Source organism: Nothobranchius furzeri, chromosome 5 (assembly GCF_043380555.1).
Source record: "Nothobranchius furzeri strain GRZ-AD chromosome 5, NfurGRZ-RIMD1, whole genome shotgun sequence".
NCBI lineage: Eukaryota > Metazoa > Chordata > Actinopteri > Cyprinodontiformes > Nothobranchiidae > Nothobranchius > Nothobranchius furzeri.
In genome coordinates this window covers 12802885-12823329 of record NC_091745.1, presented here as the reverse complement: position 1 = coordinate 12823329, position 20445 = coordinate 12802885, and the positions used below count along the sequence as shown (strand labels likewise).

General features: G+C 42.8%; 2 protein-coding genes across 6 annotated transcripts in view; one reads left to right on the top strand and one right to left on the bottom strand.

Annotated features, from left to right (window-relative positions):
* The window catches only part of LOC107373224 (zinc finger protein 235-like), a 50405-nt gene extending 39319 nt beyond the window's left edge, over window positions 1-11086 (top strand). For all 5 annotated transcript variants that reach the window (XM_054737831.2, XM_070551444.1, XM_054737830.2 and 2 more), the window contains exon 3: window positions 6853-11086. In XM_054737831.2, coding sequence (XP_054593806.2) covers window positions 6853-8507 — 1655 coding nt within the window. In that variant the 3' untranslated portion in view covers window positions 8508-11086. The remainder of the gene's footprint in view (window positions 1-6852) is intronic.
* The window catches only part of LOC139069967 (uncharacterized), a 474557-nt gene that overhangs the window by 249595 nt on the left and 204517 nt on the right, over window positions 1-20445 (bottom strand). The gene's annotated exons all lie outside the window — the stretch shown is intronic.

The following is a 20445-nucleotide window of genomic DNA, read 5'->3' as shown; positions in this document are numbered from 1 at the left end:
TGATGTGTTCAGCAATAAATTTGTTCATTAATTGGTTTAAGTTTTACCAATATTAAGTGTTTCAGTCAGAAACTACATAAGTTTTATTTCTCCTAATTCAAAAGTGAGCAACATTAACGTAAACTCTACCGATTTAGGAAACATGGGCCGATGTTTACATCCCAAAGAGGACAGATGATTTCTAATCAACTGTCCAGCTTCTTCTTTCTAAATTTAAAAGTTTGCAAAACTCATAATTAAATCAAAACATTTACTCAACCATAACCAACTTTGAAGTTAAATTAACAACTCAGAGTTACTCTTCCTTCTTGGTATTTTATCCTTTAGGAGCTATATTAGAAGCTTTTCTGATTTCTGCTTAAGAATCACATGGCTGATAGAATATTTTCTCACTTGTGCTCAAGGTCTGTTAGAGTGCGTGTTTACATTCTGCTGTTTAACTCAGACACAGAGGAGAGTGAAATTTGTGTCCAGCAGTTCCCAAGCATTCCCAAGTTCCAAGCGTTCCCAAGCTGAAAATACATGGAAAATTAAAAGAATTAAAACTTATTAAATGAAAATTCCCTACAACAGCTTTAATCTGCTGTCTCATTTCAACTTTACTTCCAGAATATTTCTGCCGTTGTTCTGATCACAATGTCCGCTAATCGGAGATCTGAACAAGTATCTACATTTGACAGACACCAGGAGATTCAGTTCATGACAACTGATATTTTAGAGTGCTCAAAGTGCATTTTTCGACTTCAGCAGGTACTGCACACCAAGTCTGCTGTTGCCCGGGCTCGATTGTCATTCGCTGAGAACTCCCTTGTCTTACTTTAAAATGTCAGAGACAAAGATTAAAAAAAGAAAAAAAAAAGGAGATGAAATGCAATTTGACAATAGTCACTAGTTTTGTTGGTCTGGGATTACTGTTTTGACTAAAATATACACTCTTAGCTTTTATTTGGGCACGCACTTACTGCCAAGTACTGATTAACAGTCAATGTCTCAAATTGAGGGGTTCCATTAAAACCCTTTTCCTTTCAGCCACTAAAAGTGACACAGTTTATAGTTCAAATTATATTAGTCACCAGATACCAGGAATTAAATATTTGGGTCGTGCCTAACCTTTTGGTGCATGAATTATGAAATCTTAAACCATGATTTTTTAAGTTATTTTCATTTATCTTTGGGTGTGAATGAAACAAATTTCAACAAATATTGTTTGTAACATTTAATAATTTGCAAATAACTTACAACATGTTCACCTCAGTGGACAGCGTGTATTCTGAGCATGAAATATGGAATAGACTTACTGAAGTAAAATGGAGGGGCTCAAATGCAATAAGGTCTTCAGCAGCTGTGCTTAACAGCAAAACGAATAAATAACAATTTAGAGAATCTGTTCAAATTATATTTTTCATTTTTATTTTCTAGTTATAACCTTCAGGCCGCAACTGACCTTGGTGGCTCAGGCTCAGAGCACAGCTGTGATTGTTCTGATTCTTTAGGCAGGCTCCTCCTCCTCTCTGTTTCACATTTTCAACCTTTTTCTTTTTCTCCACCGCTCTGTGCATCCTCATAACCATAATTGTGATAGTTAATTTGTAATTTTCTCATTTTTCTCTCTTATTGCCTGCTGGTGGTGGTCAGAGGGACCGGTGGCGCCTGTGCTCGGCAGCCTCGCCTCTGTCAGTGCGCTCCAGGGCAGCTGTGGCTGCATCGTAGCTCATCCCCACCAGTCTGTGAATGTGTGTGTGAATGGGTGAATGACTGATTGTGTTGTAAAGCGCCTTGGGGGATTCCAGGACTCTAGAAGACGCTATATCAAATACAGGCCATTTACCATCTTGTGCTATCCCACATTAAGGTTACCCTGCAAGTACAACTCGTCAGTGGTTGCCAAAATACCAGCGAAACATGTTTTCCATCAATCCTCTGATTTTCCCCATTTGCTGGATTTACATTTCCGTCAATGTCCCATTCTCATTCAAAAGGTGTTTGTGAGTTCTTATTCCCCCATACATAGATACCACACATACAAAGCAAATCCACACACTCTCTCATTTATCCAAACAACAATTAAGGCAGACAACATCTAAGACAACAAACATCAACACAGATAACTAGAGCACGTTTCTAATTCTCCGGCTAAAACACACAACTAACAATGACAACTGGAGTTGCGTTTCTATTTGAGGCTAAACGCTCGAAGCCAGGCCACCTCTCACTTAGGCCGCCTCTCAGTTATCACACCAGTCCATTTATCTCTCAACCATACCAAAACAGCATTCCAGGAATCTGCTTAAAACCATCCCACTCAAGGCGGACGACACCAAATTTTGACCTTTGGTCACCTAGGATTTTCTCTCGGTACCACAACACAGCAATAAACTTGCCTCACCCAATCTCTCCACTCAGGTCTTGAGTAGTTCGTGGATTTCCCCCCCCCCCCCAGCCAGCGACGTCAAGATCCTCACACCGACCCCCAGCGAAAGCACAGCGCTGGAGGAGATTTAGGTTGTCGACAGTTTTCCGCTGTCAGCTCCTGGCGCCACGAGGCAATGGAACCCCGGCTTCCGAAGGAGCACATTATGTCATGGATTTTATCAATATGTTTACCAATAACCCACTTCCTATAGAGCTCCGGACGTCACGTGACTCTCAGAGAGTAGACGCCATGTTGGCAGGCAACAAATGTAAACAAATTGAACGGGATCGGCTTGGATTTTACTTCGTCGGAGTTTACTTCACACTTTAAAACCGAAGAAATCGTTTTATATAGTCAGAAATTAAATAGACTAAACATCTCTGACCATTACCATGCCTCTGGGATACTTTTTAAAAATGCCAGAAGCTGTCGGAGCAGCCTTCTTACCGGACCTGGCCGGGGAACCCCTTGGATTCCCCCGGAGGAGCTGGCCCAAGTGGCTGGGGAGAGGGAAGTCTGGGCCTCTAGACGCTACTGCCCCCGTAACCCGACTCCGGATAAGCGGATGAAAATGGATGGATGGACAAATAACAGATTTACATGTAAGTAGTTTAAATAGAGTGCTGTGCTGTTTAAATGTATAAACTGACCACTAAGAGAAATCACTAGTTTGATTTTTCCCCCGTGAATAAAATAAATATGTCAGGCAGGAGCGTCTCAGGATCTGTCTGAGATCTGTCTCGGTGAGACAGATAATAGCAATCCAAAGTGCTTTTTATGTGTGATCTGACAATTGATCAACCATTGATTAAAAATTAAATACAGCTTAGCCGGTTAATTGCTGTGATCATAAAACACGTAAACGGCAGCACTCAGAACTCACGAGGCAACGTTTTACGTGATGTTTACTTGCTGCTATGAGTAATAAGACAGAAAAAGCCATGACAAAATAAGTTTAGGAAGCCCACTAAGAATCGTACTAAAATCATTTAAAATAAATACCATACACAGTTGAGGAAATGTTGGTTTAAGTACCTGATATGAAGTGTTCGCTGCATAAGTGAAAACCTTTACTCTCGGGTTCCCACAGTTAATTTCAGCCCGGTCACTAGTGCGTTTTATTACAATGATCCAACGTTTGCGGCACTCCGTATCTTGGGGAATCCTGTAGATGGCTCATTCCTTATGTCGTCCATGTCTGTTCTGCATCCTGGGGCACAACAGGAATCTACCATATTTCCCGTTTGATTGAGTTTTCTGACAATAACAAATAGTCCAGCTGTGGGCTTCTGCCTGCCAATATGGTGCCGTTTCGATTTAAACTGTTGCATGCCGGGAGAAGTGACGTCAACTCCCGGAGCTCTATAGTGAAGAAAGAAGGAGACAATGAGCAGACAAGTCAAACAGTTATAACTGTGGCATAATGCACGAGGCAAAATGCTCCGAACTTCTGTTCACAGATGGGCCATTCCCATCTGTACCAGGTCGGCCCGGGCCAGGTAGCTTAGGTTGTTTACATATCTGGGTGGCCTGGTATTTTTCCGGGCCAACCAAGGCTCATTCTTAGCCCTCTTCTCGAGGCGGTCTGCTTCAGGCCGACAGGGCCAACACACCCACTGCTGACAGCAAATTCACACCTTCTATTAGAGCAAGCCTCTGATTGGTGGGTAGAATCAGCCCACATGGGCTTAAGACAAGGATGTGTGGAATCAACCGGGTCAGGCTGGGGCCAACTGGGGCTACCCGGCCCGGGCTGACCCGGGACAAATGGGAATGGTCCAAGAGTTTATTTATAGAATAGAGAGAGAGATTGTGTCTGTGTGTGGGAAATCAAGAATGTGTGTGTGTGTGTGTGTGTGTGTGTGTTCTTGTGTGGGTGTGTCTGAATAAGTGAGCATGCAAAGAGGCATAGAGTAATACATTTAAATTCAGTTGATTGAGTCCATGATCAAGAATTAATAAACATAAATTTTTCCATAGCAGTGTCCATATTATCTAGGTAGTCTTGTAATTTTCTACACTAAACCAGTCGGTTTTTCGGCCCACATACCAAGGAGGTCTGCTTTGTTCAAAAAAACACCTACTGTTAGTGGGAGCCTTCGATTGGCCGATTGAACCAAGCAGCGGGACCTTCTTGCATGCGCAATTCATTATCATGGATACTGTTTAGTCAATGTCGCCTTTGACTGATGTAGCGTCACCGAAGGTCCTCTAATTTGTGGCAAAGGGCACATCTACCCAGCTGGGTCAAGCTGGGTCAAACAGTACTTTTCAATCCACAGATTAACCCAAGGAGCCACGATGTCTGCTCAAGATCATATCCATATTTGCTGCTGTTCCATTCCAGGAGGAGGACACTTCAAGTCACAATGATCATAATTAGATAATAATAATTAATAAAACTCATTGATGTTATTACTGTTTAATATAATCATCATAAATGATCACTTGGTTCAGTATAATGGTATTTTAATTACATGAAATGAATTATTATTCTTTGGGATAATAATGATTAATTATGATTATGGTTGATGACGGTAAAAGATGTGTTCAGCAAAGAAGGTCAGTTCACCTTATCCAGCTAACACAGAGTCCAGATAAACCATAACTGCAGCACATGTTTTTGACGTATGATCAACGCTTTCTTCCGGAAAGAGTGGGAGTGTCCTGAGAGCTTGGTAAAACTGTAACCATCACCAGCTTCAAACCAGTTCTTGAACCAACACCATGGAGGAAGGGAACGGCCGTCCCTAAAACCTCCACCTACTGTTCTGTCACGCCGACAAGAAATGGCTAAGAATAAACGCAAATGTAACCAGCTAACAAAGACTCTACCCAGAGGCATTGATTTCTGAGTCAAGTTAAGATGCAAACACTCCTTGAGAGTTACGGACTTTGAGAAGCAAATAGTTCCACCAGTCGAGTGACCCAAGGAGGCATCTCAGGACCGATTTGGTCGTGCTCGAGGTTTTTCTACCAACCTCGTGCCTGGAGGAAACCCATCTCCACCTGGACACTTCGGATCCAAAACGGGGGTCTTCTGATTGGGTGAGGTAGACTTCGACAGAATGTGTTTGATGCTGTTCTCTCTAAATAACTCAGTTAGCCGCAAACCATCATTTCCATCCAGAACGCTTCCAACTCTCTGAAAGAAACCTTCTAATAATTCCATCCACGCATCTAAACTCGTATTCTCAGTTTAGTTTCCATCCAGCCACAGGTTTGCTTTTAAAACAAGTTTATATCAAAGCTGTTAAAAATTGTCATTGTCATCCATGGTTTGTCATTTTATAATTGTTGTTTCAAATCTTTAAGTTTAAAATTGTTAGTAATAAATCTCTTCATTTTTAAACTTGCCTCATTATTGAAACGAAACACAGAAAAGGTATATTTCTGGTTATTGTAAAGCAAAGATCTTAGCTTCTGATTCAAAATAACTTTTGCTATAAATTTAACTAATTAAATTAAACGTTAATCTTTGGATTAAAATTAGACCAAACTGGTTGGTGTATGAACTTAGTTCATACATAAATATCCGGGATATTTATGAATGATATAAGCTTCATAGATTAATGTGCTTGGTCATTTTTCGGAATCTCCAACTGAATAGCAGCAGAGTTGATTCCAGTGTGTAGTTTAATTCTCTACACTGAAGTGGCGTCGCTCCTCACTGCTGTGAGGAGCACACACACAGAGAAACACACAAAGAGATTTAAGGTGCACAGCCATTGTTTAAGGGAGTCACCGCTGACTTTCTCTGTGCTTTATTTGGCCCAGCCAACTAGCTAGGAGATTTCCCCGTTCATGAGAAGTGTGTGTGAACAAAACCTACTGGTGCAGGAAATGTCACACAGTCCGATCCGTGCTTGCCCAGATGTGAAAGCGCCAATACAGGCCCGATTAGTCACATGACGGATTGGTCATTTAGACATGAAGCATGTCATGACTGACGGCAATCACTGAGTGGGCCAGGGTAATGGCAGTTCTCTAGATTACCAGTCTGGTTAAGTAACTACTGTTGCTGTATTCCCAACTCTAACCTCAACTAAAAGTTAATTCACACCATACCTCTAAAACCAAATTAGGTTTTTATTCACTGTGATAACCTAGTAAATGTCCTCACAATTTTAATATGTCCCCATGTTAGAGGTGAAAAATGTGTCCTCACAGCGGATGTAAGACACACACACACACACACACGCACGCACGCACGCACGCACGCACACACACACACACACACACACACACACACACAATATCACCAGGCTATAAGGGCAAACTTTCTAGTCAGTATGCAAGTCATTGAATTTTTATGTCCTGGTCCAGTGTGCAGGGAAAAAAGCTCTTTTTATAATAGGTGTTATTATACGTCTTTTACTTGGCCGGACACAGTCACAGCTGTCGGTAATTCACATCATGCATTTCTGTGTTTCCTACAGCTTTTCAACAGGTGGTGCTGGTTAAAGAAGAAGCTCAAGAAGAACATAGTGCTGGTGTCAACCAGCAGGACTTAGATTTTCTCCACATAAAGGAGGAAGAGGAGAAACTCTGGCCCAGTATGGAAGGGGCACATCTCCATTTGAAGGAGGAGACTGATGCTGCTAGGTTTCCATTCACTGTTGCTTCTATAAAGAGTGAGGATGATGAAGAGAAGCCTCTGTTCTCACAGCTTCATCAGAAGCAAATAGAAGACAGAGATGTTTCAACCAGCAGCTCAGCTGACCAGACGACGGCAGAAACTGGTGGAGTAGAAACTAGCCGGAACCCAGATCTGAACCCTCATGAACTGACTCCTGATTCTTCAGAGACTGACATTGGAGATGATGATGATGATGATGATGATGCAACTCTAGACTCTGAGATGTCAGACTCTGGGTCTGAAACTGGAGACCGAGACAATGACTGGAATGAGAATAGGTGTTCAGAGTCAGATTTTAGGACTGTCAACAAATCCTTTAGTCATAGGACACTTTTAAACAGTCACATGAGAGTCCACACAGGACAGAAGCCTTTTGCTTGTGAGCTCTGTGGAAAGAAATGTAGCTTAAAGTCTGCTTTAAACACACACATGAGAGTCCACACAGGAGAGAAGCCTTTTGCTTGTGAGCTCTGTGGAAAGAAATTTAGCTTAAAGTCAGCTTTAAACAGACACATGAGAGTCCACACAGGACAGAAGCCTTTTGCTTGTGAGCTCTGTGGAATGAGATTTAGCCAAAAGACTAATTTAAACAGGCACATGAGAGTCCACACAGGAGATAAGCCCTTTGCTTGTGAGCTCTGTGGGATTAGATTTAGTGAAAAGGGACATTTAAAAACACACATGAGAGTCCACACAGGAGAGAAGCCCTTTGCTTGTGAGCACTGTGGGAATAGATTTAGTGAAAAGGGAAGTTTAAAGAAACACATAAGAGTCCACACTGGAGAGAAGCCCTTTGCTTGTGAGCTCTGTGGCAGCAGATTTAGTGTAAAGGGAAGTTTAAACAAACACATGAGAGTCCACACTGGACAGAAGCCTTTTGCTTGTGAGCTCTGTGGGAGTAGATTTAGCCGAAAGACACATTTAAACACTCACATGAGAGTCCACACAGGAGAGAAGCCCTTTGCTTGTGAGCTCTGTGGGAATAGATTTAGCACAAGGTCACATTTAAACACACACATAAGAGTCCACACACGAGAGAAGCCCTTTGATTGTGAGCTCTGTGGGATTAGATTTAGTGAAAAGGGAAGTTTAAACAAACACATGAGTGTCCACACAGGACAGAAGCCTTTCGCTTGTGAACTCTGTGGAAAAAGATTTAGCCGAAAGACACAATTAAACAATCACATGAGAGTCCACACAGGAGAGAAGCCCTTTGCTTGTGAGCTCTGTGGGAGTAGATTAAGTGAAAAGGGACATTTAAACAAACACATGAGAGTCCACACAGGAGAGAAGCCCTTTGCTTGTGAGCTCTGTGGGAGAAGATTTAGTGAAAACGGACATTTAAACACACACATGAGAGTCCACACAAGAGAGAAGCCCTTTGCTTGTGAGCTCTGTGAAACGAAATTTAGCCAAAAGACAAATTTAAACAGACACATGAGAGTCCACAAATGACAGAAGCCTTTTGCGTGTCAGCTCTGTGGATGAAGTTTTGGCCGAAAGAAAACTTTAAACAATCATCTAAGCGTCCACTAGGGCTGAACGATCTATTGAAGGGGTCTTCAACCTTTTTTGGCCCGTGAGCTACTTTTACACAATGAAAGTACGGCAGAGTTACTGCCATATGATTTATTTACATAGATACTTTCCATGTGTGAATGTGCTTATGTTAAAAATGCTATACTTACTATATTAACATGCATTGTACTCACAAGTTGATTTCTCTGTATTTCAGTACATCAGCATACCGTAAATCCTCTAATACAGGCCCGGGCCTGTATTTGACTCATGCTCATCAAGCTCCAGGCCTTTATTGGAAGGAGGGCCAGTATTAGAGGCAGGCCTCTATTTCTATTTGAGCAAAATGAACTAATGGTTCGCTGGAGTTTTTGACAATTAAAATTGCGCCCACATTTTCAAAGTTAAACACATTTCTTTTAACAACGGTAGTTTCTGCTTCAGCCATCTCCCCCCCTCCCCCTGCTTCAGCCCTCTCCCCCCTCCCCCTGCGCAGTGGCCGCAAACTCACTGATGCGCCTGCAGCCTCTCGGAGTTCCTGCTGCTCTAAACATTAAAATAATTATTTCATTTTCTGTTCCTCACTTCTGATGACCTTCAGTGGTGTCTGTTTGTTGCAACCAACAGGTACAAAAACTAACTTGTTTTTATTTGACTATTTTTCTGTCCTGTCTGTTTATTATCTTCCTGCATCTCCTCTCAATCCTAAAGAAAAACTGCTACCTGGGTTCATATATATTCACCACATGAGTTACCTTTGAACTGCAGTTCTAAAAGATCTACCGATCGCAAAAACAGCGGAGCGCTCGCTGTTTGGCGGCCGTATCAGTGATCAGTGCGTCGGAGGACAAGGTGATGCGCGCAGCGCCCCGCTCCACAGCATGCAGCGAAACGCATCAGGCGCAAATAAAAGACAGAAAACATTAAAGGAAATGAACTGACATGAACGATCGCGTGTTAAATTAGTTTTTGAGGTGGCGACACCTGATTGTTACTGTGGCCGTGCTCAGGAGGCAGATCTACCGACCGCGAAAACAGCGGAGCGCTCCCTGCCTGGAGGCCGCATCAGTGATCAGTGCGTCGGAGGACAAGGTGAAGCGCCCCGCTCCACAGCAGCGATACACATCAGGCGCAAATAAAAGACAGAAAACATTAAAGGAAATGAACCGACATGAACGATCGCGTGTCAGTACCTACGGTCTGGCACAGCGCGTTGCCCCCCACCCCCCGAGCGCGGGAGCTTGTCAGCTGCTGACAGCAGGCTGCTGTCTTTTCCGAGGGCTGCATCTTGCCGGTCATTATCACGTGACCGCGACTAGTCGACGACAGGCATAAAAAGTCACTATAGTGAAGTTGACTAGTTCATACAACCCCTACTGCTGCTCCCCAGAGTGTTCTGCAGCATAATCAGCACGTTCTCTTTGAACTTGATAGTGTAATGACCTGGCTGGGGTTGTAAGCCAGGTGCATTCTGGGTATTGTGTTATATGTGTTTCCTATCGTTCTGCTAGTTCCTATGTGCTGATTTGCGTGTTGTGTGAGTGTTTTGTAAGCCACAGGGAAGGTGATGTGTGTTCTGTGGAGCGGGTTGAATTAGCATGGTTAACTGACACCGTAACTCTGTGTGGTAGGAGCGTGATAGAGGATCGTGTGTGTAGCGTTACAAAGCGTTGAAGAAAAAGCCTAATAAAGGTCTGTGTGAACCTCTATTGCCTCCTGCTGGTTGATTTGGGGACTATAACCCTGCCGCTGAGACGCTCATACTTGCTTGTTACCACATTCCACCCGGCCACAATAAGAGACCGGCCATTATTCACCTCCACTGACTCCAACACCGGTCAAAATTGGAGACCCGGCCTTTAATTGAATACCGGCCTGTATTGGAGGATTTACGGTATATATTTTTTAAAAGTATAAGTAAACTAGTGACATTCTGAAAACCAAATTAAACAAAACGTATTTAGTTTGTTAAACTTATCAGATACTTTCAAATAATGAATAACAAATCTACTTCATGTGAATGATTTGGTAATTTTTTTAGAAGGTTAGTAACATAACTTTTTAAGCAAACAGGAACAGCTAACCTGTAAAGCTGATGGTATTTTATATAAAATACAAGCTAAATGTGATGAAAACACAAAAGTCTAAATAGTTTGAATTGAAGCAAAAAATGTTAAATCAGAAATAAGACTTGTTCCTGCTCTCCTGATGTACTGAATAATTTTATGGGGGGTTTTTTTGGTCATGAAAGTTAAGTTTTGCTGCGTTTATTGCTGACAATATGAAGGTTGGAGGTTCATCCTTTTTTTCTGCATCTTGTAGGTTTTTTTCTCCGCAGGTCTGAAGGCTGTGTGTTACACAGAGCAGAGAGACAGAGAGCAAGGGACCAGAACCAAAAGAAATGATGACATCACACCAATCTTAAAATATTTACATTGGCTTTCAGTAACTTACAGGATTGATTTCAAAGACTTTTTACTTACTTTTAAATCATTAAATGGCCAACGACCTCTGTATCAGAATCAGAAGTTTTTATTGCCATATGTGTGCCAAGTCACAACATTAGGAAATTGCTGCGGTATTTTGGTGCAGCGGGTAAGATAGAAAAAAAATTAATTAAGAGATAAACAAATATAAGAACTAATAAAACACTCATGATAAAAATTATTAATGTAAAAAGTGGCAATAATTAGAGAAGCAACTATCTACTCCGTGTAGGTATTAATCTGAGTATTTGTTGAATGGTTCAAGCTTAGCATCGGGTCACGTGACTGGGACCAATCAACTTGAGTGGGCTGCCCTAGGATTTCCATTCAAAAGTCCAACTGTAGAGGGGAAGAAACTGTTTTTGTGGCGAGAGGTTTTGGTCCGAATGGATCTGAGCCTTCTGCCAGATGGGAGCGAGTCGAAGAGACTGTCCAGGGTGAGACGAGTCAGCTATTATCCGACCTGCACGCCTCAATGTCCTAGAGGTGTACAGATCTTGAATGGAGGGGAGTTTGCAGCCAATGACCTTCTCTGCAGAGCGCACGACACGCTGCAGCCTCTTCTTGTCCCTGGTGGTAGCTCCAGCGTACCACACGGTGATGGAGGAGGTGAGGATGGACTCGATGATAGCGGTGTAGAAATGCCTCATTTACTGTGGTGATAGGTTGAATTTCTTCAGCTGCCTCAGGAAGTACATCCTCTGCTGGGCCTTTTTTCTGATGGTGGTGATGGTGGGCTCCCATTTGAGGTCCTGGGTGATGGTGGTGCCCAGGAAGCGACATGAGTCCACCATCGTGATGGGAGTGTCAGACAGGTTTAAGGGGGCGATGGGGTGTGTGTGTTTCCTAAAGTCCACAACAACCTCCGCTGTCTTCTGGGTGTTTAGCACCAGGTTGTTGTGGCTGCACCAGGACACCAGCCGTTCATCCTCCATTCTGAAAGCGGACTCATCCCCATTAGAGATGAGTCCGATGATGGTGGTGTCATCAGCAAACTTAATTAGTTTGACAGACTCATGCTTGGAGGTGCAGCTGTTGGTGTACAGGGAGAAGAGCAGAGGGGAAAGAACACAGCCCTGTGGTGAGCCGGTGCTGATGGTCCGTAGGTCCGAGACATTCTTCCCCAGCCTGACTTGTTGTTTTCTGTCTGTCAGGAAGTCAGTGATCCACCTGCAGATGGGGTCAGGCACGTTCATCTGGGACATTTTGTATTGGAGGAGGTCTGGCAGGATTGTGTTGAATGCAGAGCTGAAGTCCACGAACAATATCCTGGCATAGGTACCTGGGGAGTCCAGATGATGCAGGATGAATTGTAGAGCCATGTTGATTGAGTCATCTACAGACCTGTTTGCTCTGTATGCAAACTGCAGGGGGTCCAGGAGGGGGACTGTGAGGGTCTTGAGGTGGGGGAGAACTAGGTGCTCAAATGACTTCATGACCACAGATGTCAGAGCCACAGGTCTGTAGTCATTTAGTCCAGTGATTCTTGGTTTCTTGGGGACAGGGACTATGGTGGAGATCTTGAAGCAGGCAGGCACATGAGATTCCTCCAGTGAGGAGTTGAAGATGCTCGTAAACACTGGGGCCAGCTCTTCAGCACAGTGCTTTAGAGTGGCAGGAGCCACGCCATCAGGGCCCGGGGCTTTTCGTGTGTTAAGAGACCTGAACTGCTTCTTTACTTCTGCTTCATGAATGTGTAGATTTGTGGTGGAGGTGTGTGATGTGAACACCTCATGAGTGGGGAGTGAGGGTGAGGGTGATGAAGGTAAATTCCACAGTGATGGTGATGGCTCTGTAGTGGGGAGTGGCTGACCAATGTCTCTATTGATGGGGCTGGACGAGGAGTGAGGCCTGCCTGATGGCTCATCAAACCGACAATAGAAATTGTTTAGGTCGTTTGCCAAGAGCAGATTATCGGTGGAGGCAGGGGTTCTGGGTTTGTAGTTGGTGATGTTCCTGAAACTTTTCCACACAGAGGTTGGGTCGTTTTCAGAGATTTGCTGCTGCATTTTGTCATGATGCTGGTGTTTTGCTTTGACCAATTCTTTGCTGAACCTGTATTTAGTGTCTCTGTAGGAGTCCTTGTCCCCCCTTTTGAATGCATCTCTCTTTTCTAACCACAGCTGTTTGAGTTTAGGGGTAAACCAGGCTTTGTCATTGTTATAACTCACCCTGGTGTGTGATGGTACGATGCTGTCCTGACAGAAGTGGATGTAGGAGGTGACGGTATCTGTGAACTCATCTAAACTGTCTGAGGTGGCCTTCATTACCTCCCAGTCTGTGGTCTCAAAGCATGCGCGAAGCTCATCTGCGGCATCTGTATTCCACTGTCTTGTTGACTTCACAACAGGCTTGGAGAGTTTTAGCCTTTGTTTATAAGCTGGGATCAGATGGATGGTCACGTGGTCAGCGAGTCCAAGCGCAGCACGCGCTACTGCATGATAGGCCCCTGTTACTGTGCTGTAACAGTGGTCCAGGGTTTTCCCCTCTCTGGTTGGACATTTGATATACTGTTTATATTTGGGAATCTTCTGGCTCAGATTAGCTTTGCTAAAGTCTCCAAGTACAATGATGAGGGAGTCCGGGTACGTCCGCTCCATGCACAGTATCTCTTCCGCGAGCGCACGCTGAGCCTCGTGCACGTCCGCGTCAGGTGGGATGTAAACAGCGCCTAGATTGAATGAGGCGAACTCCCGCGGATAGTAAAATGGTTTACAGTTTATGAAAAGATATTCCAGAGATGGAGAACAATGCTGCGCGATCACTGTGACATCTGTGCACCAACCATTATTGATGTAAAAACACACACCTCCACCTGTGGTCTTGCCGGAGAGAGTCGCTTCCCGATCTGCGCGGATGAGGTGAAACCCCTCCAGCTGGAGCGCGCAGTCGGGGGTGTCCTCACTGAGCCATGTTTCAATGAAGCATAGAACCCCAGGTGAGGAGAAGTCTGTTTATGTTCCTCATCAGGGTCAGCTCGTCCATTTTGTTGCGGAATGAGCACACATTAGAGAGGAAGATCCCAGGTAGAGCCGTGCGCAGTCCCCGTCTCCTCAGACGCACGAGCGCGCCCGCTCGTTTACCTCTCCTCCTGCTTCTCACTTTCCTGATCAAAGCTGATATTGAATCGGCCCCGGATGCAACAAAAAACGTGGTTAAGTCCACCGGAATCATAGTGTTGTAACTTATGAATTCTTCTCTTGAGAGGAGAACCCAGATACGCAATTTACACACAAAAACAGAACAATCACAGCGCACCAAAGTACCAAGGCAGCCGTCTGCGGCGCCATCTTGGATCAAATGTATATAGCAGAGATGTTTGAAACGTATCACCCTTCAAAATCACTTAGGTCAGCAGGGCGCATGATCAATCTGGATACAGTCACACTCACCCTGTCACAAAAGGAAGGCTTCAGCTTGATGGAGAGGAAACGTTTGTGAGGCAAAGAGCTTTTCCAGACAACATGCTGAACAAAGTGACTCCAAGAAGAAGTGGATGGAGGAGAACCAGATGAACCAGCTAACCTGTAAAGCTGATGATATTTTATATAAAATACAAGCTAAATGTGATGAAAACACACAAGTCAAAATAGTTTGAATTGAAATAAAAAATGTTAAGTCAGAAATAAGACTTGTTCCTGCTCTCCTGATTTACTGAATAATTTTAATGGGTTTTTTGGTCATGAAAGTTAAGTTTTGCTGCGTTTACTGCTGACAATATGAAGGTTGGAGGTTTATGCTTTTTTCTGCATCTTGTAGGTTTTTTTCTCCACAGGTCTGAAAACTAATTAAAAACTAAACGTTTTCATGATGCCTTCCATTAACCTATCCTTGCATCTTTGTTCTACTAGGTCTGTATCTGTATTGTGTTAAATTTATTTTATATGTATTTTATATGTATACCTATCAGTGTTGGGAGTAATGCGATACAAAAGTAATTAATTACTGTAATACATTGCTTTTTGCTGTAATGTGGTAATGTAAGGCATTACAGGGAAAGAAAATGGTAATATTTACTCGGTACAATTGTCAGTAACGCGGTAATTACAATGCATTTTTAAGCCCAGAATCAAGATGTGTTCCTTAAAAATTCGAATTGCGGGAAACCCGAAGAAAGATCCAGTATCTGCATATATTACGTCATTTATGGACTCAGCTTTGGGGGCAGAGAGGACGCAGCGGTAACAGCTCAGCTACTCAAGCTGCGTCCTGCACGCGGCCGCTGTAACATTCACAAAATCCTCCACTAAAACAAAAGAATTCACTTGCGATCGTTCATATCAGCGCATATTCTCTGGTATTTTGTGCTTTTCTGACGTGCTTTGCCTCAGCTGAGTTCATAATCTGTGCCCCGGTGATTTCAACTCATTACTGCTGGAGCGCCGCGCATGTGAAGATCCCTTTGGCTGATCGTTAGAAAGTAGGAAGTCTAGGAACCTGTTTTTTCTGGAAGACGGAGAAAACATGCAGCATGCAGGTTAGAGAGAGAAAGGGCAGGAAATTATTCAAATAAAATCAAGAAAACAAAACAAAGTGCTTGAAAAGAAAAAAAGTAGGTAGATTTATCCCCAGTACACATTTTTACCAGTGAAAAGCAATAATATATAAGCATTTAATATTTATACATGTGATAGAATCAGATCACCCCAGAAGTCAGTCCCACATCCAGGGCCGTATCAAGGCATTTGGGGACCAAGGCAAATATAGGCTTGGAGCCCCCACCACCCCACTCGCTGCTCAGTTAATCTAAGATGGCAGCGTGTTGAGAGTAAAGATTGTTGTTGCTTTTATGTAATAAACAGTCATTTTAAAGCACTGTTATTATATCTGACTGCTTTTAACAGCAATCCTAGCTCAGTCACCACGTCACTTTCCACATATATATCATGAGCTCACTGAGCATCAGATTACTAGATTCATATTGAAGTTGTATTGGTGAAAGTAACTTAAAGTAATGCAAAAGTAGTGTAATGCCTTACATTTTAAAATCAGTAATATTGTAATGTAATGAATTACTTTAAAATGAGGGTAACAAGTAATAAATAATGCATTACACTTTTGAAGTAACTTGCCCAACACTGATACCTATTCTGTGCTGTTTTATCTTTGTTCTATATTTTAAAGTAAATAATTGTACTTTATATGCTTTTATTTTTGTGTACTATGTTCTGTGTCAATATTTGATTTTATTTTACACAACATGATGTGATATTTTAACTATTTCATTTCACTTGTGATTGTTTTAACTATGTAAAGCACATTTGGCTACTGTTTTGTGTATGAAATGGACTATATAATAAACTTGACTTGACTTGAGGGAGCGTTCACAATCACGTTTTATTACTTTTTTCCCCCGTGTCCTGTCTAGCTGTGAAGCAAACAGAATTAATGTCTGAATGCTGGCGACAATCCTTACAGATTTACTCTCAGGTGGAGCATCAAAGCTGCTGCTTTAATGTCACGCCTGATACTTAAAACTTTATTGTTATTGTTTTTTGAATGCTTTGTAATTCCGACCAGACATGGAGACAGAGGTGAAAGAGAAACAGGGCCGGCTTTGTCGACAGGCGACACAGGCGGCCGCCTGGGGCGCCATCTGATGGATAGGGCGCAAAATAAAAAAAATAAAAAAAGTTTATTAAATTCATGTTTGTAATATGAAATGCACTCTGCATACTCAAAATTCCCCTTTGAAATGACATGAAATTAAAACATCAATATTTAAATTCTAATGATCTGGCTGCATTTCGAGCTCCCGCCGGCTCCCGCTTGAGCCACCGCTCCAAAGCATTTGACCGTTAAGGTTGCCATAGTTACGTGTGTGGGTGGCACTGTGAAGGACATCCTGTTGTCGTCGCGTTTAAACGTTTGATATTTTACGAGGAAAAGAACGCCTAAGCCATCGGGATCAGCATTCCGAAAGCGAAGGAAGGAAGAAGAATATAAACGGGCCCAAAGCAGAGGTATGTAGACTTTATAAGTTTTGCAAAGGAACTTTTTGCGTTAGCATTGTAGCTAACATGCCTCTCCTGCCACGCACGGTCCACGCACGGACCCTCGCTAGCTGTTTACATTCACAATACAGTATCTGTAACTTTAACCCATTCATTTTACTTTTGAATCGTCGTGTCCAGATGCAGTGAGACAATGTTGAGTCTCACTGTGATGATGAAGAATGTAAGATTTTTTTACTGGTTTTTGGAGCTTGGTTGCAGCCTTTTATGAACGTTGTTTCAAGTTTTAAGTACGCATACAATATGAATTTAATATTTGTATATCAGAAGAACGTTAGGTGTGGGTGTAGCAAATTTTCAACTTTGTCCGACACATCGGGCGTGCGGCACCGCTGTGGCCGTGGCGGGGACTCCCCCGCTGCCGCCGGGTCCGGCGGGGAGTGAGAACTGCCTAAACACAGCATGACATCTTATACCGTCTCTTTCTTGTTTACGCTGCAGCGTCTTCTATCCAGGTATCACGCAGCAGCAGCACATTTACTGAGCTACAATCTCAGCATCTAGAACCAGGTGAGTAAGTTACTTGTTAGGCTATTTTTAATCAGCTGTAGAAACGGGCTTTTTCAAATTAAACGGCTTAATACATATATCGATATGCAAAATTAATTTATTTAAATCCACACCAGACACTTGTTTTTGGCACAATCAGTGCAGCATTGATTTAGCATTGAGAATATTAAATAATCTCAACCTACACATCTGAAATTGTCTCCTTAAGATGTTATTGTCAATTAGGCTGTAAATTTGTAAAAAAAAAGGATGGACGTTAGTTTTTGTGACATTAGTGAGTCATCTTCAAGGTATAAAGGTTTATGCCCTGAAGAAGGTCGTACCGAAACGCGTCGGTGTTTCCTTGTTTAATAAATGAAATCCTCAGAGTGCCTCAGATCACCGGATCTTCTTCCTCATATTCTACAATTTATTTGATGCTGAAGAGCACCTGAGAGTGAGACATAAGTTTTTTCAAATATTCCCCACTTCCACCTGTTTTTGATAATTTTATTCATGTTTTCATAGAACAGATTAAAAAAGATCAATAAAATAAAAAGTCCAGTAATATTAAAAATAGTGAAAAGCATCACTGCACATGACCGAGGAATATTGAATGTGAAAGTGGCACTGTTCTTAATTCATGCATCAGAGGGTTAAGTTGCTTTGTGTGTGTGTGTGTGTGTGTGTGTGTGTGTGTGTGTGTGTGTGTGTGTGTGTGTGTGTGTGTGTGTGTGTGTGTGTGTGTGTTATTTTCTCACAGAAGAAGAACACAACACCAGCAGACTCAGTGCTCCAATCCAACAGTCTGAAGAGACGCCATCATCAGCTTCAACAGATGTCTGTGAACATATATGAGCTGCTGGCCCCATGGATCCTGCTGACTGGCCACAGTAGTTGAACAAAATGGAAAGTAGAACTTTCTTTATGATGACACTTTGATATTTGAGTTTTGCTTTTGATTGCACAGTTTAATGTTGCTTTTGATTTTGCATCCCCCCAATGACATTTGCACAACATTTTGAGTTGTCGGTTATTGTAATATTCCCAGGTTACTCATCTTTCAAGCTTACATTTATTCTTCAGGCTGTTGACTTTAAAGAGTTGCTGAGTGAATATTTAAAATAAAAAATTAGTAACTAAAGAATAACTGTGGAGTTGCTTATTCCAATGTGTGGAATTGGGTTTGGGTGAGAGGCGGGGGGGGGGGGGGGCAAATGGGCACTCTCGCCTTGGGCACCAAATTACCCAGAGCCGGCCCTGAAGAGAAAGGAAGAGACAAAAGGAAGGGGTGTTCCACAAAAATAAACAATGATGAACAAGAGTCTGCTTCTAGACCTAGATCATGTTTTGTTACTAAATGAGACACTCAGCTGAAACTGGGGGAAATATATGACGAATCTAAATCACAGGAGATGTCCAGAGTTTTTAAAGCCCGTGTTCATCATGTTGTGGGGGACCACAAAGAGGCTACACTCACACCCAGTTCTTGGGACCACAGACATATTTATTGACTTGGGACTGTTTGTACATAAATATTGTTGACTGCTTGGCCACTTGATCAGAACCAGAGAGGTATGTGTAACAGACCATCTGGGTGTTCAAGGGGTTAGGGTTAGGGTTAGGCTGTGAGAGTCATCCAATCTGTGGTCTCAAAACAACTCTGCAGGGCTTCTTCAGCGTCCTGTGACCATTTTCTCACAGTTTTTCTTGTCACAGGTTGCCTCTGAACAAGTGGTTTGTATTCTGAGCAGAGAAAAACAAGATTGTGATCTGATTGTCCCAGAGGAGGTCTTGTTTTGGACATGTATGCATTCTTTACATTTGCATAACACAAATACAATGTCTTGTTTTCTCTGGTGGAGCAGCTGACAAACTGTTGAAATGTTGGAAGTGTAGCAGAGAACCAGGCATGATTAAAATCACCAGATATAGCCACAAATGCATTGGGGTTCTGGGTTTGTAGCTTAGCGACAACAGAACTGATGGCATCACATGCATTTTCAGCAATGACTGAAGGTGGAATATAAACGGTTGCCAAGACAACACTGGTGAACTCTCTTGGCAAATAATATGGGTGACAACTCACTGCCAAGAGCTCAACATCTGGGCTGCAGAGACGACATTTCACTGAAACATGACCTGGATGGCACCATCTGTTGTTGACAAGCACTGCCACTCCACCTCCTTTTCTTTTCCCGCCCCTCTTCAGATCTCTGTCTGCTCGTACAGTCAGGAATTCTGGCAGAGAGACGCTGGAATCGGGGATATGTTCCTGCAGCCACGTCTCACTGAAACACATAACACTACACTGCCGATACTCTGGCTGAGTCCTTGAAAGGGCTTGGAGTTCATCCATCTTGTTGGCCAGTGATCTCACATTGCCCATTATGATCGATGGAAGAGATGGTTTGAATTTCCTCTTTCTCTGTCTCCGTTTTGCTCCCGCTCTGCACCCACACTTCTTGCGTTTTAGCTCATTTGGGATTTGTGGCTTCAGTTGAGGTATTATTTCAGCCTTCCCAATGTTAATCAGCTGCTCCCGATTGTAAAGCAGCTTGTTGCCATGGTTACACATCATAAAAAATGCTCAAAAAGTGAAAAATAGCAGTAAAAATCCTCCAAGCTTCACAGCACCAGAAACAGAAAAGTAAAATGTCCAAAAAATACTGTTCCACCTGAGAAACCAGAAGAAAAAAATGCCCAAGAAAAGGCAAAACTTACATATAGTCAACAGAGCTACTCCAACATGCAGCCACCCAGAGCAGCGCAGTTCCGGAAACTATGTGTTTGTTAGTCCTATTCTGAACACACAGGTGATTTATTCTAATCCAGCAGGTGGCGCTAAAGTACCTTTACGCTGGTCACCTACCACTGGAAGAAGCA